This window comes from Chironomus tepperi, unplaced genomic scaffold (assembly GCF_022539635.2).
Source record: "Chironomus tepperi strain 1889 unplaced genomic scaffold, CSIRO-AGI_Ctep_v1 contig_176, whole genome shotgun sequence".
Classification (NCBI taxonomy): Eukaryota; Metazoa; Arthropoda; class Insecta; order Diptera; family Chironomidae; genus Chironomus; species Chironomus tepperi.
In genome coordinates this window covers 670,077-685,666 of record NW_027226298.1, presented here as the reverse complement: position 1 = coordinate 685,666, position 15,590 = coordinate 670,077, and the positions used below count along the sequence as shown (strand labels likewise).

The window sequence follows — 15,590 nt, the reverse complement described above, 5'->3', positions numbered from 1 at the left end:
ACTAATCAACGAAGCTTCATTTTTTAATTACAGACTTGACATCAAGAAAAATGGGGAAATACGAGAAGCCATCGATTGACATGAAAATTGCGGCAAAGATGTTCGACAGTGCAAAATTGGAAAGGATGAGATGTCGTGAAATAAGAAAGACTGATAAGGAACGAAACTTAATGACTTTGAAGAGAACATGCTTGCCTGTTATGGAAGCTGATTATGTACGTGTAAAGGATCCAAAATGTAATCGATGCAATAAGGATAAAGAGAATTATGGACTAACATTTGAATGGCATTTAGAGCCAGTTGATATACTGGATGATGACAAAATATTTTATGGAACAAACAGTACAAAGAGAATGCTGTCGAAAGTCACAGATGGAATTATTATTGAACCTGCAAAAATTAAAATGATTAAATATTTACAAGAAAATAAGTCTGAGATTCCAATAGTCTATGTCTTCAAGTCAAGAGATCAAAAATTCGATGAAATATTATTAAATTTCTGTTTGAAAACATACAAGCTGGAAATAGCATTGTCAACAATAGGAATGGATGAAATTTCACTTGAAAATCATTTAAATTCTCATAAAAGTTTAATGATTTTCATGGACGATGAAATTCAATTGAAAAATGTATTGAAATGCATCGAGTATGGCAAATTGAAAGAGATTTATTTGCTGCCAGTCTCAATCAACTATGAAATACAGCACTCAAAGGAATTTAAGCCACCAATGATGAATATTTTTCCAAAATATTTTTATGAGAATTATGGAATTGTAAAAGTCAATTTCAATGAGCCATATACATGCTCGGATTTGCTGCAATGGATTAAAGAGGATGATGAAACAGTAGAGGCTATGGATGAGGCAATTGAAGGTCATTTATTACATGATATCATATTTAAACGACCAATTTTCGCAACAAACATCCTTGCATACTTAATGCTTACATACTTTCGCACAAATGGTGGAACAATTGAGGATATTGCTACAAGAATCGACGAAATTCGCAACAACCCAACAAATTTTATTGATTTTTCATTCGATGGTGATGCTGTAGATGTAGCTAAATATGCTGTGACAAAATTGAATAACAAAATCATAATAAATGAGAATTTAATGATAAAGCCGAAAGAAGATACAGCCACACTGATTGAGTTGTGGGATTATGCAGAAACATTAATTTGTCATTTCGCCCTACAGTCAGTTATAATTCTAACAGCTGAACATTACAAACGAGTCGATAGTTATGTCGATTACGATAAGATGATTGAACATGCTAAGGATTTATGTGAGATTATACAATTAGAAGTGCCGTTGTATAAAGCTTGCAGTAATTTAAAGGAACAATTAGAAAATGCCTTTGACATTTTATCGAGAAAAGATTTATTGACAAAACCTAATGTTGTCACTTATACTGAAAATGAGAAGCGTGCACAGAAAATTGCTGAATATTTTGATGATGATGATGAATATGACGAGTACGGTAGTTACAATGGAAGTGCAATAAATGCGGAAAATGAAGTTACAATCAATACAGAGAAGCAGACTGAAATAAATTATTTAAAGCATGTGATTTTGCCAATTCAAGAATCTTACATGAACGTTGCTTACTGTCTAAAACGTTTAATTGGTGATCAGATTGTTGATGAACAATACTTCCTTAATCTGACAATGAATGCAATGATTGATGAGTGTTTTGCTGAAAACTGCAAATATTGGGAAAGTTGTAATACGAAATGGATGAAAAATGCCTTGAAACTTTTCGAATTGTGGGGTGTAGTCAGCAAAGTAACAGACGCTGATACAGTCAAATACTTCATTTCATATGACTATAACACCGAGGAGGGTATTCACGATCTCGCAAGAAGCATCGAACGGTTTTCCGATTACTAGATGCTGTTGTCCAAAAAAAACTATGTGATATTTTTAATACTTTTATATACGTTACAAGAATGTCGTAGACAATAATCATGAAGAAGATAAATAATAAAAGAGAAGATGTGAAATTATGATAATAAAAGTGTGCGTGCTGATATCCTTGATTACTATCTTAATTGCAGTATTTCGTGTCTTCTTATCCCAAAACGCTTAACATAATTTTCACAGGCACAGCCGTTCAATTTGTCTGGTGTTAGGGATTCGATTATGCTTTGAAGTACTTTTCAGCCACAAACCTAGCAGCAAAGCTTTATTTCCCAGAATAAAGACGAATTAATGCTTTCATCACCCACAAAATTTAAAGCCCATTCGTCCATACTAATCCTTTATTCCTCTTATTCTTTCGCTTCAAAACTTTCCTTTTCCATTCTATTGATCACTTCCGTATTTTTCAATTGAAAATTAATCATCGACTTGAAATGACATTTCTTCCTTATGTGAACAATACGACAATATCTATAAATAGGACGGATCAATTCCCTAATTGAATTTTGAAGATGAGAGAGAAAAAAAGCTCTTTTTTGAGGAGGGGTTGTGTGGATGTAAGGTGCCATATGTTGTCGTTTGGATGACGAGATAGGAGACCCAAGGAAAAGAATCAAACTGTGGGTTTTGAATGCCGGCAGGGTTGACTCACAGTTCCATTTGACAGCTTTTCGGAAGATACAAGTGTTTAGCGATCAGGTGGACTATGTATGGATTCTAAACGGATTCCTACGCCTATTTTGTGTAGCTTGGCGCATTAACTTGTAAAATGACAACATTGGACATAAACTGTACAAACAAGCAGACATCACTAAGAGTGAACCCCTTTTCAGTACAGAGTAAATCCTGATCGATAGAAAATTGTTCGAATTAAGGTTTTTCATCTAATAATTCTACAAAAAGATTTTTCACATGAAATGTCGGGAAATGTCGTTGGTAGCGAAAAGTTTTGTTAAGGAATTTAACCTTCACATTCCATACTTTTCGTTCTGTTCTTGTTACTGTGATATATATTTAAATTATTGTTGCTTTTATGAAAAATCTTTCTTTGAACAAGTTTGTTTCTTTTTCGACACCTTGCGTGTTATGTAAACAGAAAGTAGAATTCATTACCCTCATCCTAATTAAGATTTATGCTGTAAAAAAGCTCGTTCTTTTACCAGTTTTTTGCATGTAAAACATTGCCTTGATACTTTACACAAAACTGCTCTTTAATGTTGACTCTTTTTACTTCAGACACAAAAAGACGTCTTTAACCCCATACAGATGAGGCTATTCTGGCATGCTGAATATAAAAAATTCATAATTTTTCTTACTTTCAGAAATGAATGAAAATTTATGTAAATTATGAGAAAATTTACGTATTCTCTACGTGGGCATAAACTTTAAGATGGCAAGAGAATAAAAAAAGGTAGCTTTGGTATTATGTGGGTTTGTAATGACCACAAAACGTCCTTACCCAAAACAACAACAACATTGATGCATTAGCTCATTAACATTCCATTTTATCGTTTACAGACGATATACTTCATTGCTTTTTATATTTCGCATGCTTGACTGTAATATTGCTAATAAGCACTAATATTGCATTAAGCACAAGCAATTTTTATCCTTTGACAATAAATTATTATCAAGATATGGAAAAAGCATTAATTTTCAGTTTAACGTATTTATATTTTTTGAATTTTTAACGTATTTTATTTCGTTAAAATTCAAATTAAAGTAAACAATGAAAATAATTGTGAAAAATTTAATTCAAATTTATTCGATGATCTGCCTACTTTAAAACATATAAACAAAATAGCAAACGGAAGAATCCTGTAAATAGCCGTAAGTAATAATCAATTTCGACAAGATTATGCGGATACTGCAGAGGAAATCCACAAAAATAAACTGTGCACATAAAAAACATTGTTTCGTTAAAAAGCTTTCATAAAAGCTCTTTGAATGTCAATGTAAACAAACAAAATGCAAATGAATAATATAGTATTTATTTGATGTATTTCTAGTGAAATTTGGCTTTCAATTGTTAGCAATTGAGCCTTAGAGGTTGCTAGAATTGAAAAATATAGATCCAGCTGAAAAAATTCTATATAAAAACAATTTTTGTTCAAAGAAGATCCAGTATCAATTTTCAAAGCCGAAATATGAATTAGGAAGCTTATCTCAGCACGATACATCTATTAATATCGTGAAACACAAAACTTAGTCTTGTAAAACGATAAGAAAAAAAGATTTTTCCGGATAAAATGTTCGTACATCCCACGTGCTTACAATTAATTAAGGAATGCAATCTCGTACTCATGGTAACACCTACATGCATTTAGAAGCCCTTCAACAAATAATCATGACCTGAATTCCATTAGCTTTTAGAAAAGAAAAGAAAAGAATTCAATTTGTGAATATTTTCGGTTTTAACCCCAAACTCGAATCACGCTGTGCTAAGTTAATGAATTCTTCATTGCCCTTTTTAAAGAGTTTTCATTTCACATTGACTTGTAGTGTGTAACCAATGTATGTCCTTCGCCCCATTTCCATACTTATTATTTAGTAAATTTAATCAGCCACAATGTAAAAAAATCTCAAACAATCTGATTTTTTGGCATTGTTTATACACATTTTATGGTATTCTCGATTACTTTGCCCTTTTTTCCTTGTAGACGTTTCAATTTCTGTTAAGTGGATAAAAGCTCTTTATTTACTACTAATATTCCATTCATAAATTTTGTTATAATGTATTAGAAAATTAAGAATGAGAGGAGTGAAATGGCTGATAAGCTTCGTTAACTTCTTGTTGTCATGGAGAAGGTGATTATGATATTTTTGAGATATTTTTCCGACTGCTTATTCCACATTTTGTCTGTCTATCGTTGAATTTTGTCATTCATTTCATTTACGTTACGTCAAATTACGTAACCATGTCTACGTTACGTGAAAATACGCAGGATTCTACGTTACGTCAAATTACGTAAGTCTTTACGTAACTTAAAATTACGTAAGACTTATCATGAACTTTTAAACCGAGTCTCATCATACTCACATGAAAATTTGCAACATTTCCATTTCAGGTCATGAGAATAAATTAAAAGTCAAATTTAATTAAATTCTTTTTATTACATTATTACATTATCCTCATCTAATTAAGAATATTTACTTTCTTCTCGGTCTTTTTCAGATGTCAGACGATGAAAATCAAGACAAAATGCCGTCAGAAGAAAGTGCCACAAAAGAAGAAGAGTCAATAAAAGTAGAAGAAGAACCAAAAGCTGAGACATCATCTAAAAATGTGACATATGAGGATGGCGTTGCAATTTATACAGATGAAGCTACAAAATATAAATATAAATGGTGTAAAGACACAAATCAATGGAAACCGATGGAGAATGAGCATTATAATTGGGATGAAGTAGCACAAAAGTGGGTGCCGAAGGCTTCTCTTGAGAATGAGTATTATCGATGGTGTGATAAAACAAATCAATGGATACCCAAAATGAAACAAGAGAGCGGTAAAGGTGCCGGCGTTTATGGTTACGATGAGAAGGAAGATTGTCAAATTTACACTGACGATGATGGTGCTGTATTCTTTTGGGTATGTTGAAATGCTTTTTCTAAAGCTTCTTTGGGTCATTCTCATAAATTATTTTTATAATTTTCAGGACAAGCTTAAGAAAGCTTGGTTTCCAAGAGTTGATGACGACTTTCTGGCATTGTACCAATTGAATTATGGCTTTGTAGATAATACTTCAAGTACAAAGAAAGAAGACGACGATGATAAGCATAAGGAGTCAGTAAAATCGAGTGAAATAGAAGAAAGACAGCAAACGGAAGGTGAATCATCAGATGCGCAACAAAGTCTTATCGGTAAAAAGCGAAAAGCGCCTGCAGCACCACCAAAATGGTTCGAAGTGGCACCGGAAAATAATACAAAAGTTTATGTATCAAATCTACCGCTTGACATCACGGAGACGGAATTTGGTGATGTAATGAGTAAATGTGGACTTGTCATGAAGGATTTAAAGACTGGAAAATTAAAGCTTAAATTGTATCGTGATAAAAACGGCGAAGTAAAAGGAGACGGTCTCTGTCATTATATTAAGGTGAGTAAATCAATAAACCTTTTTAATTAAGTACACTTTTTAAGAAACTAAATCATGAAGAATGAGAGAAATAAGAGAATGAGAGAGTTTCCATTCACTTCAATGAACATTAACGTCTTTTCAACTGTAAAATAATTGACACAAGCTACTTAGAAAAAAGGATAAAGTATAAGAAGAAGAAAATCCATTTATTTTTATATCCATTGACTTCATTCAGCTTTTTTTCCATTATATTTTCACTCATTTGATTGAGAATACGAGAGTCTTCATTTATTATAATCTTGTAATTAAAGGAAACATTCATTCTTACTGTAAATTTTGGTTCTGTTGAAATTTTATGCTGCACTGTTTTGATTCCGCCTCCATTTAACTCATTTAGAAATAATCCAAAAGAGAATTAATGGTGTGAAGTTTCTCATTTTTATTGTACTTCCTTGTTATGTTTTGGGAAGTATGTTTTTTTTCTGTTGGTTGCTATGAGAGTTGTTCGTCTGGATTTATATTAATGGAATTACTCAGTGCAATGACTTGAGGTTTTGTTGTTAAGGAACTGAAATTTCTGATGAGAAGCGTTCTTATGGAAAAATTTATGAGCTTTCAATTTGAAAGCAAATGATAAGAAACGTACGTAATTCCTTTACGTAACTGTCTCACGTAACAAAATGACGTAACGTATTTTCAAGTAACAAAAACGTACGTTTAATTACGTACGTCATTATCTTAGAAAAACGTACGCATTTTTACGTAACAAAGACGTACGTATTTTTACGTACGTCATATTTGTAGAAAATTCTTACGTATTTTTACGTAACAAAATACGTACGTTGTCTCACTTTCCTGAAACATTCATGTCTTAAAGCCAGTAAATCATCCAATCTTTCAACAAACCATTCTCACCAAATAAAACCACAACATTAACTTTAATTTGATGTATCCTTTTATGTTTTATTTCAATTCTATTTTCAATCAAATGTTTTTTTTAGTATTAAAGCATAAAAGCATCTAAATGGATAACATGGTTTCAAAGTTTTATACTTTAACGTAATTATTACATTACTATTACATTTCTTGCATCTTTAAAAAATATCATTGATTCATGAAAGTAAAGAAAAAAAAAAAATAAAATTTCTTGGTAATAAAAATTAATTAATTTAATTACTAATTTCATTAGTAAATGAGAAGAAAATGGAAAAATAAGCAGGAAAATTCTTTTGGATGTCGTTCGTAAATGACGTCATTGGCCTATCAACACAAAGCTTCAATTTGACGACATTTGCCTATTAATTAGGGGTCTGACGTATATATAACGTCCAATAAAGCTAGAGTCTATGACTATACTAGAATCAGGACCACATTGATGACGTCACTTCCAAACAATCCCCTTCTCATATAGGTATTCTTTTACTTTTTTCGTTATTAGTTGTTGTAAAGGTAAAATGTGAGTGTGCAGATAAAGAATTAAAGTGGCTTAAGCTTAAGTAATTACAAGAGTTTCTAAAGTTCCTGCTTCATAACTACTGCTGTGTGTTAGGTGTGATGAAAGAAAGTATTTAAAAAATATAAACTTTTATTTTCCCATCGTCAAATGGGATGAAGAAAATAAAAAAGTTTCTCGCTTAATGCAATCAGCTTAGCGAATCATTAACAAATTTTGCTGACAGTCTGAGTATGAGAAGAACAAAAAAAATTAAGAAAAGGAAATCGGAAGGAAGGAAGTAAAGTATTTATAAAGTATTGATGGAAGAATTATTGGAGAGATTATTTACAAAAGCATAGGAAAAGGTGGGAGGCAAATAAACTTAAGATTACTTTACTTTCTCTTAATTTAATCACTTAACATTGTTATAAAGGAAATGAGATGATGTGAAAACTGTTGTTTTCGATGTCACGCATTCATAAATAATTAAGGAAGGAAATTTTTGAGGGATAATTATAATTATTATTTCCTATTATGTCCCATCATTCGCAAATGCTTATTATGGCTGATTTACTCTTAAGTTTAAATGGTGGAAATTCTTTTAAAAGTTTGGAGAGAAGCTTGATTTGTTCATTGTTATTACAAGTTTACTCGAATTAAATGGGGTCGATTGATTTTCACTGGATCTGGTCTGTGCTAGGATTGGATCTGGTCTGTGCAAGGATTGGATCTGGTCTGTAAAAGCAAATTACTAGGCATCAAAATTTGAAGTCGATAAGAATCTCAAGCAGCTAACCGTGATTGCTAGGGCAACGATAATTGATCTATGATAAGACAAGAAATTGCCCTAACGACACCGTAGCGGCTGATTTCGATCCATTTTAATGATGACGAATGAGATTAGTCGCCTTGTGTCACTCGAGAATTTTGTATGAAGTGTAGTTGACTTGACAAAATTCAAGTCTAGTTCAATATTTGTTTAAAAATATCAAACAATTGCTTATTTACTTCCACTTGTGTTTGTATATAGAAAATTCTTCAACCTACCAGATCCCGAGTTGTTTCTGAACCGGATAAGTGAAAAAAGCTTATTTGTTCCTAATAAATAAATGTTTCTAAGGCTGTATAATCTCCAAAATCCAAAATAAATAAAAATTACAATTTTGGGACTGTATCCTAACAAAATCTGCAACAAAAAGATGAATCGTCCTCATTTTCCAAGTCAGAACTGAGCTTTTAAATTGAAAGTTTCTCAACTGAAATTGTCAGTTCCTCTAAAATTATAAAATCTTTCCTTCCTGTCTCTCAAACTTTCTCGTCTGATTTAAAAATAATTTCCACCATCTAAACTTAGAATGTGCATTATTCAGTCATCAGCATTTCCATTTCATAGATTGAGACACAGATCGAATTTGCCAGATTTTCAGTTTTGAAACAATTTCGATGAGTTTCATTTTACTTTAAAAGTATTTAAAGAATTGCTCAAAAACACCTGGCAAATAATTTTCAAAAACTTGTGGAATAAGAAAATAATTTAAAAAAAATCGTCACTAAATCATCACTTTGAAGTTGAGGATTTCCCAACGACATAATAATTTATCCACCTAAAACCGTGCTTTGCACGCTACTTTAAATTTTTATTTCCATTTGTTGAATTAATTTCTTATGCTAAAAAACGAAATTTCCTATCCCTCGAGCTTCAGATCCCTTAACATTCCCAATTCATTTTTATTTTTTTTATTTTTGTGTGTATGTGTGTGCTGTGTCGCTATTTAGATAAAAAGAAGAAAAGGATTTGTTTGATAAATTCCTTTTAAAACCAAAAGCTTTTCATTCTTTCCCCTCTGCGTCTCGTACTTTTTATTTTATTTTATCATCTCGTAAATATGATTTTGAACAGTTTAGGAAGTGGTGTCGTTGATGCTTTTATTATTTCGCTGAGCCTTCCGTTGCGCCTTCAATTTTAGAAATTCCATTTTTTCCTCATCCGTTAATCTTGAAAGCTTCTCGCGAACGTTGTCTAAACGCTTCTTCTGTACATCACAATGGAAATAAAAGAGAATAAAGGAAAGTGAGAAAATTGAAGTGACTTGAATTGAAATTTTCTGGTAAACAAGCAAGTTGGTATAACAGGTTGTCATTTGTGACTGATGGAAGCGCATTTTCCCATGATGATAAGGACTTAAGACTTGGAAATGAGAACTGAACTTTGAAGAGATTCTGAAATTTTAAAAAGTGCTTAGAGTGCATCTTAGTTACTGCTTAGATTGCATCTTATGCTTCAATACAGCAGGTCAAGTTTAGTAAGAAGCAATGATTCTTTGAACTTTAGATCAGATGTCCTTACTACTTGAGTGCTGTTGCATCTGATTCACTTCAACTAATCTCAATCAACATCCAATGACTATCTCTTTTATTACATAAGAAACAGACATGCAGACAGACTAAGAATGACGTCCTCATTTGAGAAAATGCGCCAGGAACAAAAAACCTGTATTCATCCTTCAATTCATACCTTTTCAATCTGCTTTGAGGCTGTTAATTCTGTCGTTGTATTGTAAATATTTCCACTGTTTGCTGTCATTGTTGATACTGTTGAATATGATTGTTGATTACGATATGTATCTTCACGTCTGCTACTTTTATCAATACGTCGATTGTTTGCATCATCATCATTATTATTACTATTGTAATGATTGTGTCTATGTGGATTTACTGGATAAATTTGTGAAATTGAATTTGGAGACTCAGTGGTTGTTGTGGATGTTGTGACTGTTGGTACGGTCGATGTTCTTGACTCTTGTCTTCTTCGGCTCTTTGGCTGTTTATTCAAATTCTTTTTTAAAAAGTTTCTACCCAAATCGACATCCCCGGTGAGTTTGGACGTTCGACTTTCCTTACTTTTGTCCTTTTGCTGCTTCTTACGACGCAACTGTGTATCTTGTGCTGATACAATTTCTGGTGGATTTATCTCATTACTTATACGACGTGTGTCTACTGGTAATTGATTATTCCTTTGTCCGCCTTGATTTCTTGATGTCTGATTTTGTGGTACCTTTTTCTGTTGCGGTGTTGTTACCGTAGGACGTCTTGTATTGCCTCCACTACGTTGCATTTCTCTGATTTTGATGATGATGAGTATGAAAAGCGGATTAAATTGGATTAAATGTAAATCGTGCATGAATAAATTCTTGCTCATTTTACCTTCGATTTCCATTTGGTGATGTTACATAAACCTGAATTTCATTAGCCATTTGCCCAGGGAATGTTTCATTCCATCTTGTATAAATTCGTTGTCGATTCTTTTCACTCACATACGGCATGCGATGCTGACACAGATAATAATGCTTCTCAAAGCATAATTTTGCCGACCATCTAGTCAATAAAAAAATATTTTTATGTTTTTTTGATAAAAATCAATCTATTTATAGGCATAGGCAAAAAAAGATTGAGATCTAAATCAAAATAGGCAATGAATCATGGACATCCGTCAGTAAGTCTACGTCCACCCTAACTTTAACATTCTTCTACTTCCTCGCATTCAGACAATAGAGTGGAATAAGAATAAATAGAAAGACATGATGATAAATTGACAATATTAAGGGACAAGACCCATAATTATTATAATATATTTAGATAATAGTAAGCAGTAGCACCAAACCTTAACACAATAATAATAATAACATAGAAACTAACTGGCGCATGTATGTCCACACAATAAAATAATCATTTCTGTCTTTTCACTTCTATTTTATTTCTCGTTTGTTTGTTCTCTCCCCTCATATTATCTATGTCTCTTAAGTGCTATTTTTCTTCATCATCATCTTTTCATCATGCGAAAGAAATTAATTTATTTTCGCAACTTTGGTGCTATTGTGAAACGGTCACAGGAAGCTGTCGACCGAAACGCATTTGTTAAGAGTTTTTTTTTTACTAGAATAATTTACATTGTAAAAGTTGTGAAATGGCTAAAGGGTAAACGTCCTCTTAAGTCAATAATGCTTTGCATCTTAACGAGGTGAATTGGATGCTATAAAATTTGGGAAAATATACGCGATGAAATTTAATGGATGGAATCAGAGTTGAATGGGGTCATTTCCTCATGATACTTAAGATCTTTATCTTAAGCTGTGAAGCATTAAATGTCGATAGTCATTTGACTTCCGAAAATCCCATTGTTTATCCCATTCATCCTTGAGCATCAACATTGTATAGTTCAAAAAATGATGAATCAACAGACGCAAAATCTGAGATTAATTGAGAATATCAATCTCGAACTAAATTTCAGACAGCTATGTCTAGTCAATCACGTCTAGTCGATAGGTATTTCAAAACGGCGACAGCAGCAAATCGCCAACTCTGACGGACATAATACCAAATATATATTTAGCACGAAAATGTGCCAAAAAAAAGAACGGTATTAATAAGAAGACTACAGAAAGATAAGAATGTATTGTTCATTGAATCTCACATTTTTCATTGTTAATTCTTTCACATGAAAGTGGATATACAACAACATACCTGTACTTTAATTCTGGATTAAGAATTGAACAGTGATATTTGAGATCTTCGCTGTAGAAATGAAAGATTTTTGACGTTAAAAAACATTGAAATATGAACAACAGAAAAAACAAATCTCTTACCCAGGATTCATCTGACTGAATGATTGATAAGTCATGTCTTTTCCATTGTAACCTGTAAATCAAAGAATACTTTCAGTAAAAAAAAATGATATTCATTGTGCGTACGAGAGAGAAAAAAAAATCAAAATCATCATCATTCCATACCCCATTGCCATTTATTTCGCTGCCAATTGTACATGCCTCCAATCCAAATATCACCGCGCGTTCTTCCGCGTTGCATGAGATATTTACGTAGTAAACGATCAGAATATTTTAACGGTTCTGCAAGCTTTGCATTTTTATCTTTACACTCAAAATGTGAATCAAGCCAGCTTGCTTTAGTTGATGACAGATGATAGCATTCATTTCCAATTTTTGTAAATGAAGGTGGACACATTGCATAGATCCGACGTACTTTTGAATTTTGTTGAATACGTCGACCATGGTGTCGTTGTTGATGATTTTGCTTTTGTTGTTGCTGTTGCTGTTGATGTATTTGTTGTGAATTTACAAAACAAAATACCAAAAGAACTGTGAACAAATAAGAGATGCGAAATATGTCAATAAGTGAATAAATGAATATACATTATGCTTGCGCACATATTTTCATGCCATATTTGAATGCTTATTTCCTATGTACATAACAAAACAATTTACAAAACAAAAAAATATGTGTAGTACAGCTTCACATCTCATGAGTACTTGCTGTCATACGTAAGAAATGTGAAAGATGTGTGGATGTAACAAGGACAGGGGCGTATTAATAAGCTTTCAAGGGTAGGTACAGGTGGTTATAGGAACAAAAGTCAATAAAATTTGCATTTCCACCCCTGGACACACAAAAGTAAATGATATGTAAAAGGTTGGCGTGGGCGTCTATAAATATACTTACAACAAATGAAATTCAATTCCTTAGAAAGCTTCATGATTATGGATAGATGTCAAATATTTGCAATAAGTTTTTTTTCTCGTTCAAGCTTTTCTTCCTCTTATTTTCCTTTTGCCAGAAAAGTAAGAGCAACTGAAGACCTGATAATAATATTGAAGATTGTGTGTACACAAACAATAATATTGCTTTTCTTCCTACTTCTTCCTCTTATTCACGGTAATTTCGTTTTCCTCTGTTGTTCTTTTGCTATTTTTACTCTACTTCATTTACATTTTTTTCTGTAAGAGATGAAATGGCAAATAAGAATATTAGAACTGATTGTAATCATCAAGTTTATTTTCGGTGTAATTGTAGGGCAGAAAATATTTGTTTCGATTCAATTAAAATTCATAAAACGTTTTTCATCAGTCTTTAGGATCCTTTAAGTTCAGCTTATTAAGCGAGCGCGTACGTGTAAGATGAGAAGATTGTAAGGCATATTGTAATGATCCTGACTGGGCGCATTTTCGCGATATTTGATTAGCTTTTTGTATGTTGAATTGTGAAATTGGAAGTTTTTAGATTTGCGTGATGTCAAGGGTGTGTATAGCACTTTATCACTTTATTGACCTACTTTCAACTCAAGCTTCTGCCTACTAAATCCCACTGTATTTGCAAATCATCAATAGTCACCCCACAAATTTTCACACAGTAGCCACTCTATGTATTTTGACTCTCTAGTGCAAACTCATTAACGTCAATGAATGTGCGAGAAAAGCTTCAGTAAACATAGAAAATTCCAATATAACAAATGAATTCAGTTAGAATGAAGAAAACGAAACAATCAAGTGATGCGTACTCGAATTGTTTGCTTAACTTTAGTTAATTTTAGGCTTTCAAAGTTAACGAGATGAAAAGATGAAATTTATTAGAAGGTAGAAATGGATCCAAAAATATATAGATATTTTCCGAAAATTCCCAGAAGGATGCTAAGATGAGTATTTTTACTTTTACGCCTTGTTCAATATAAATTCCAATTTCGGTCAATATATTGAAATCTTCTTCAAGGCCATGGAAATGTCTAAGACATAATCTATGAATTATGAACAATATCAATAATGATCAAGCTACAATGCTTCTCATGTTACATTCAAATATTCGTAGAAGAAGTGAAGTGCATAGAACATAAAATATGAAATAAATTAATACTTGTTCCTGTATCTCTAACAAATAGTTAGGCAGAACATTTTACGACCAGAACCATTCATTTAACGGAGAATAAATTGTAATTTTATTGCCTTTAAAAACGTCCCATAATTCATATTCTTTACTCGTTTCTTAATTAAATTAATCATCTCTTGCTCGTGATCTTCAATGTAGACTCTTTGTACAGTGAAAAGTGAAACGGAATGGATTTAATATATTGGGATAACAAATTTTTTTATTTGAATATAGAACCGTCGCGTATTAATGGCTTAATTTTTAGACGATATATTTTATTGCCATCATGTGACCTCATTCTATAGCTGAACAGCATTTCTGTGAGAAACCTTGAACTTTGGTGATAAATTTTATTCATTTTCTACACAGCAATAAGTTTGTCACATCTTCTCATAGTCATTACTCGTGTCTGCTAATTTATTTTTTTATTTCACTGCTAATACTTTATACTGTGAAGTATCTTTGTTCATGTTTGGGGTGTCTATCGGCATGCTTTTAATGGAAATTGTTTATTTTAAAATTGATTATGTACGAGATAGCTTTGGGGTTTTGGATGATACTGGAGAATCAAGGTTTGGTTGCTAAGGGAACGTTTGGAGATTGAGTAACGATTAGAGAACTAAGAATGGAAGTTTGGTACATGACTTTGTTACAAAACGTTAAGTAGAGGAAGAAATTAGACTTAAAAAAGCTATTTAAGCGTTATGTTACTTCCGAACACTCCCTAACTAGTCGAACTGTCGAGAATCTGTCCGATATCCTATAGTTTGCAAAGGAATTGAAACTATCATTAATTTCAGCTCAATCTGCTTTGTTCGGTTTCATGAAGTACGTCGGAAAAACGTTTAAAAAAAACCATTTCACACCGATTTTCAATAAATTGTTCATCCTTTGTCATCGGCACAATAATTTTTCGATGCCACTAAAGAGAATAATGTAACAATAACGAGAATATATGTTTAATGCCTTTCAATTATAACAATATTTTTTGTAAATATGTCTGCTTTTTATTTTACGAAACATAAAAAAGCAATATCGATGACAGGGAAAATGACAGGCAGACATCGGAAAATGTTCAAATATAAAAAAAAATCGCATCTTTTCTTAAAAACTTAATGTTTTCTTCGATAAGCGTGGAGAAGATGAATGTAATGTAATGAGCATCATGATGATTTCACAAAAAAATAAGAAGAATCATACAATGATGCGTGCACATAAAACTGTTTGAATGAATGGAATGTGCTATGAAAATATTATTATTATGTATATATACATACATATTGACTGGTCGGCCACGCAAAACCATAACACAAATTTTTTAATTGAATTTTTTTTTCTTTCCAATTCGTTTTGAACACAAAAAAAAAGAGCTGAACATGATTTTTTGGGAAAATCGTTAAGAGTTTATGAATATGATGTTGAACATTGTGGGAACTTCATCAT

General features: G+C 32.2%; 2 protein-coding genes across 5 annotated transcripts in view; one reads left to right on the top strand and one right to left on the bottom strand.

Moving 5' to 3' along the window:
- barc (RRM1_TatSF1_like and RRM2_TatSF1_like domain-containing protein barc) overlaps positions 1 to 15,590 on the top strand; it is a 50,148-nt gene that overhangs the window by 12,170 nt on the left and 22,388 nt on the right. Inside the window, exons 1-3 of one of the 3 annotated variants that reach the window (XM_070638677.1) lie at positions 3,647 to 3,752; positions 5,098 to 5,511; positions 5,579 to 6,019. In XM_070638677.1, coding sequence (XP_070494778.1) covers positions 5,098 to 5,511; positions 5,579 to 6,019 — 855 coding nt within the window. In that variant the 5' untranslated portion in view covers positions 3,647 to 3,752. Of the gene's footprint in view, positions 1 to 33; positions 1,996 to 3,646; positions 3,753 to 5,097; positions 5,512 to 5,578; positions 6,020 to 15,590 lie in introns of those variants that run through there. The other 2 variants (XM_070638676.1, XM_070638675.1) reach the window with 2 other exon arrangements.
- Positions 6,934 to 15,590, bottom strand: part of rgn (regeneration) — a 36,062-nt gene continuing 27,405 nt past the window's right edge. For both annotated transcript variants that reach the window (XM_070638680.1, XM_070638679.1), the window contains exons 2-8: positions 12,951 to 13,225; positions 12,224 to 12,589; positions 12,080 to 12,131; positions 11,958 to 12,008; positions 10,641 to 10,811; positions 9,952 to 10,555; positions 6,934 to 9,469 (exon numbers count right to left, since the gene is read on the bottom strand). In XM_070638680.1, the coding sequence (XP_070494781.1) occupies positions 9,338 to 9,469; positions 9,952 to 10,555; positions 10,641 to 10,811; positions 11,958 to 12,008; positions 12,080 to 12,131; positions 12,224 to 12,589; positions 12,951 to 12,984 (1,410 nt within the window). In that variant the 5' untranslated portion in view covers positions 12,985 to 13,225 and the 3' untranslated portion in view covers positions 6,934 to 9,337. The remainder of the gene's footprint in view (positions 9,470 to 9,951; positions 10,556 to 10,640; positions 10,812 to 11,957; positions 12,009 to 12,079; positions 12,132 to 12,223; positions 12,590 to 12,950; positions 13,226 to 15,590) is intronic.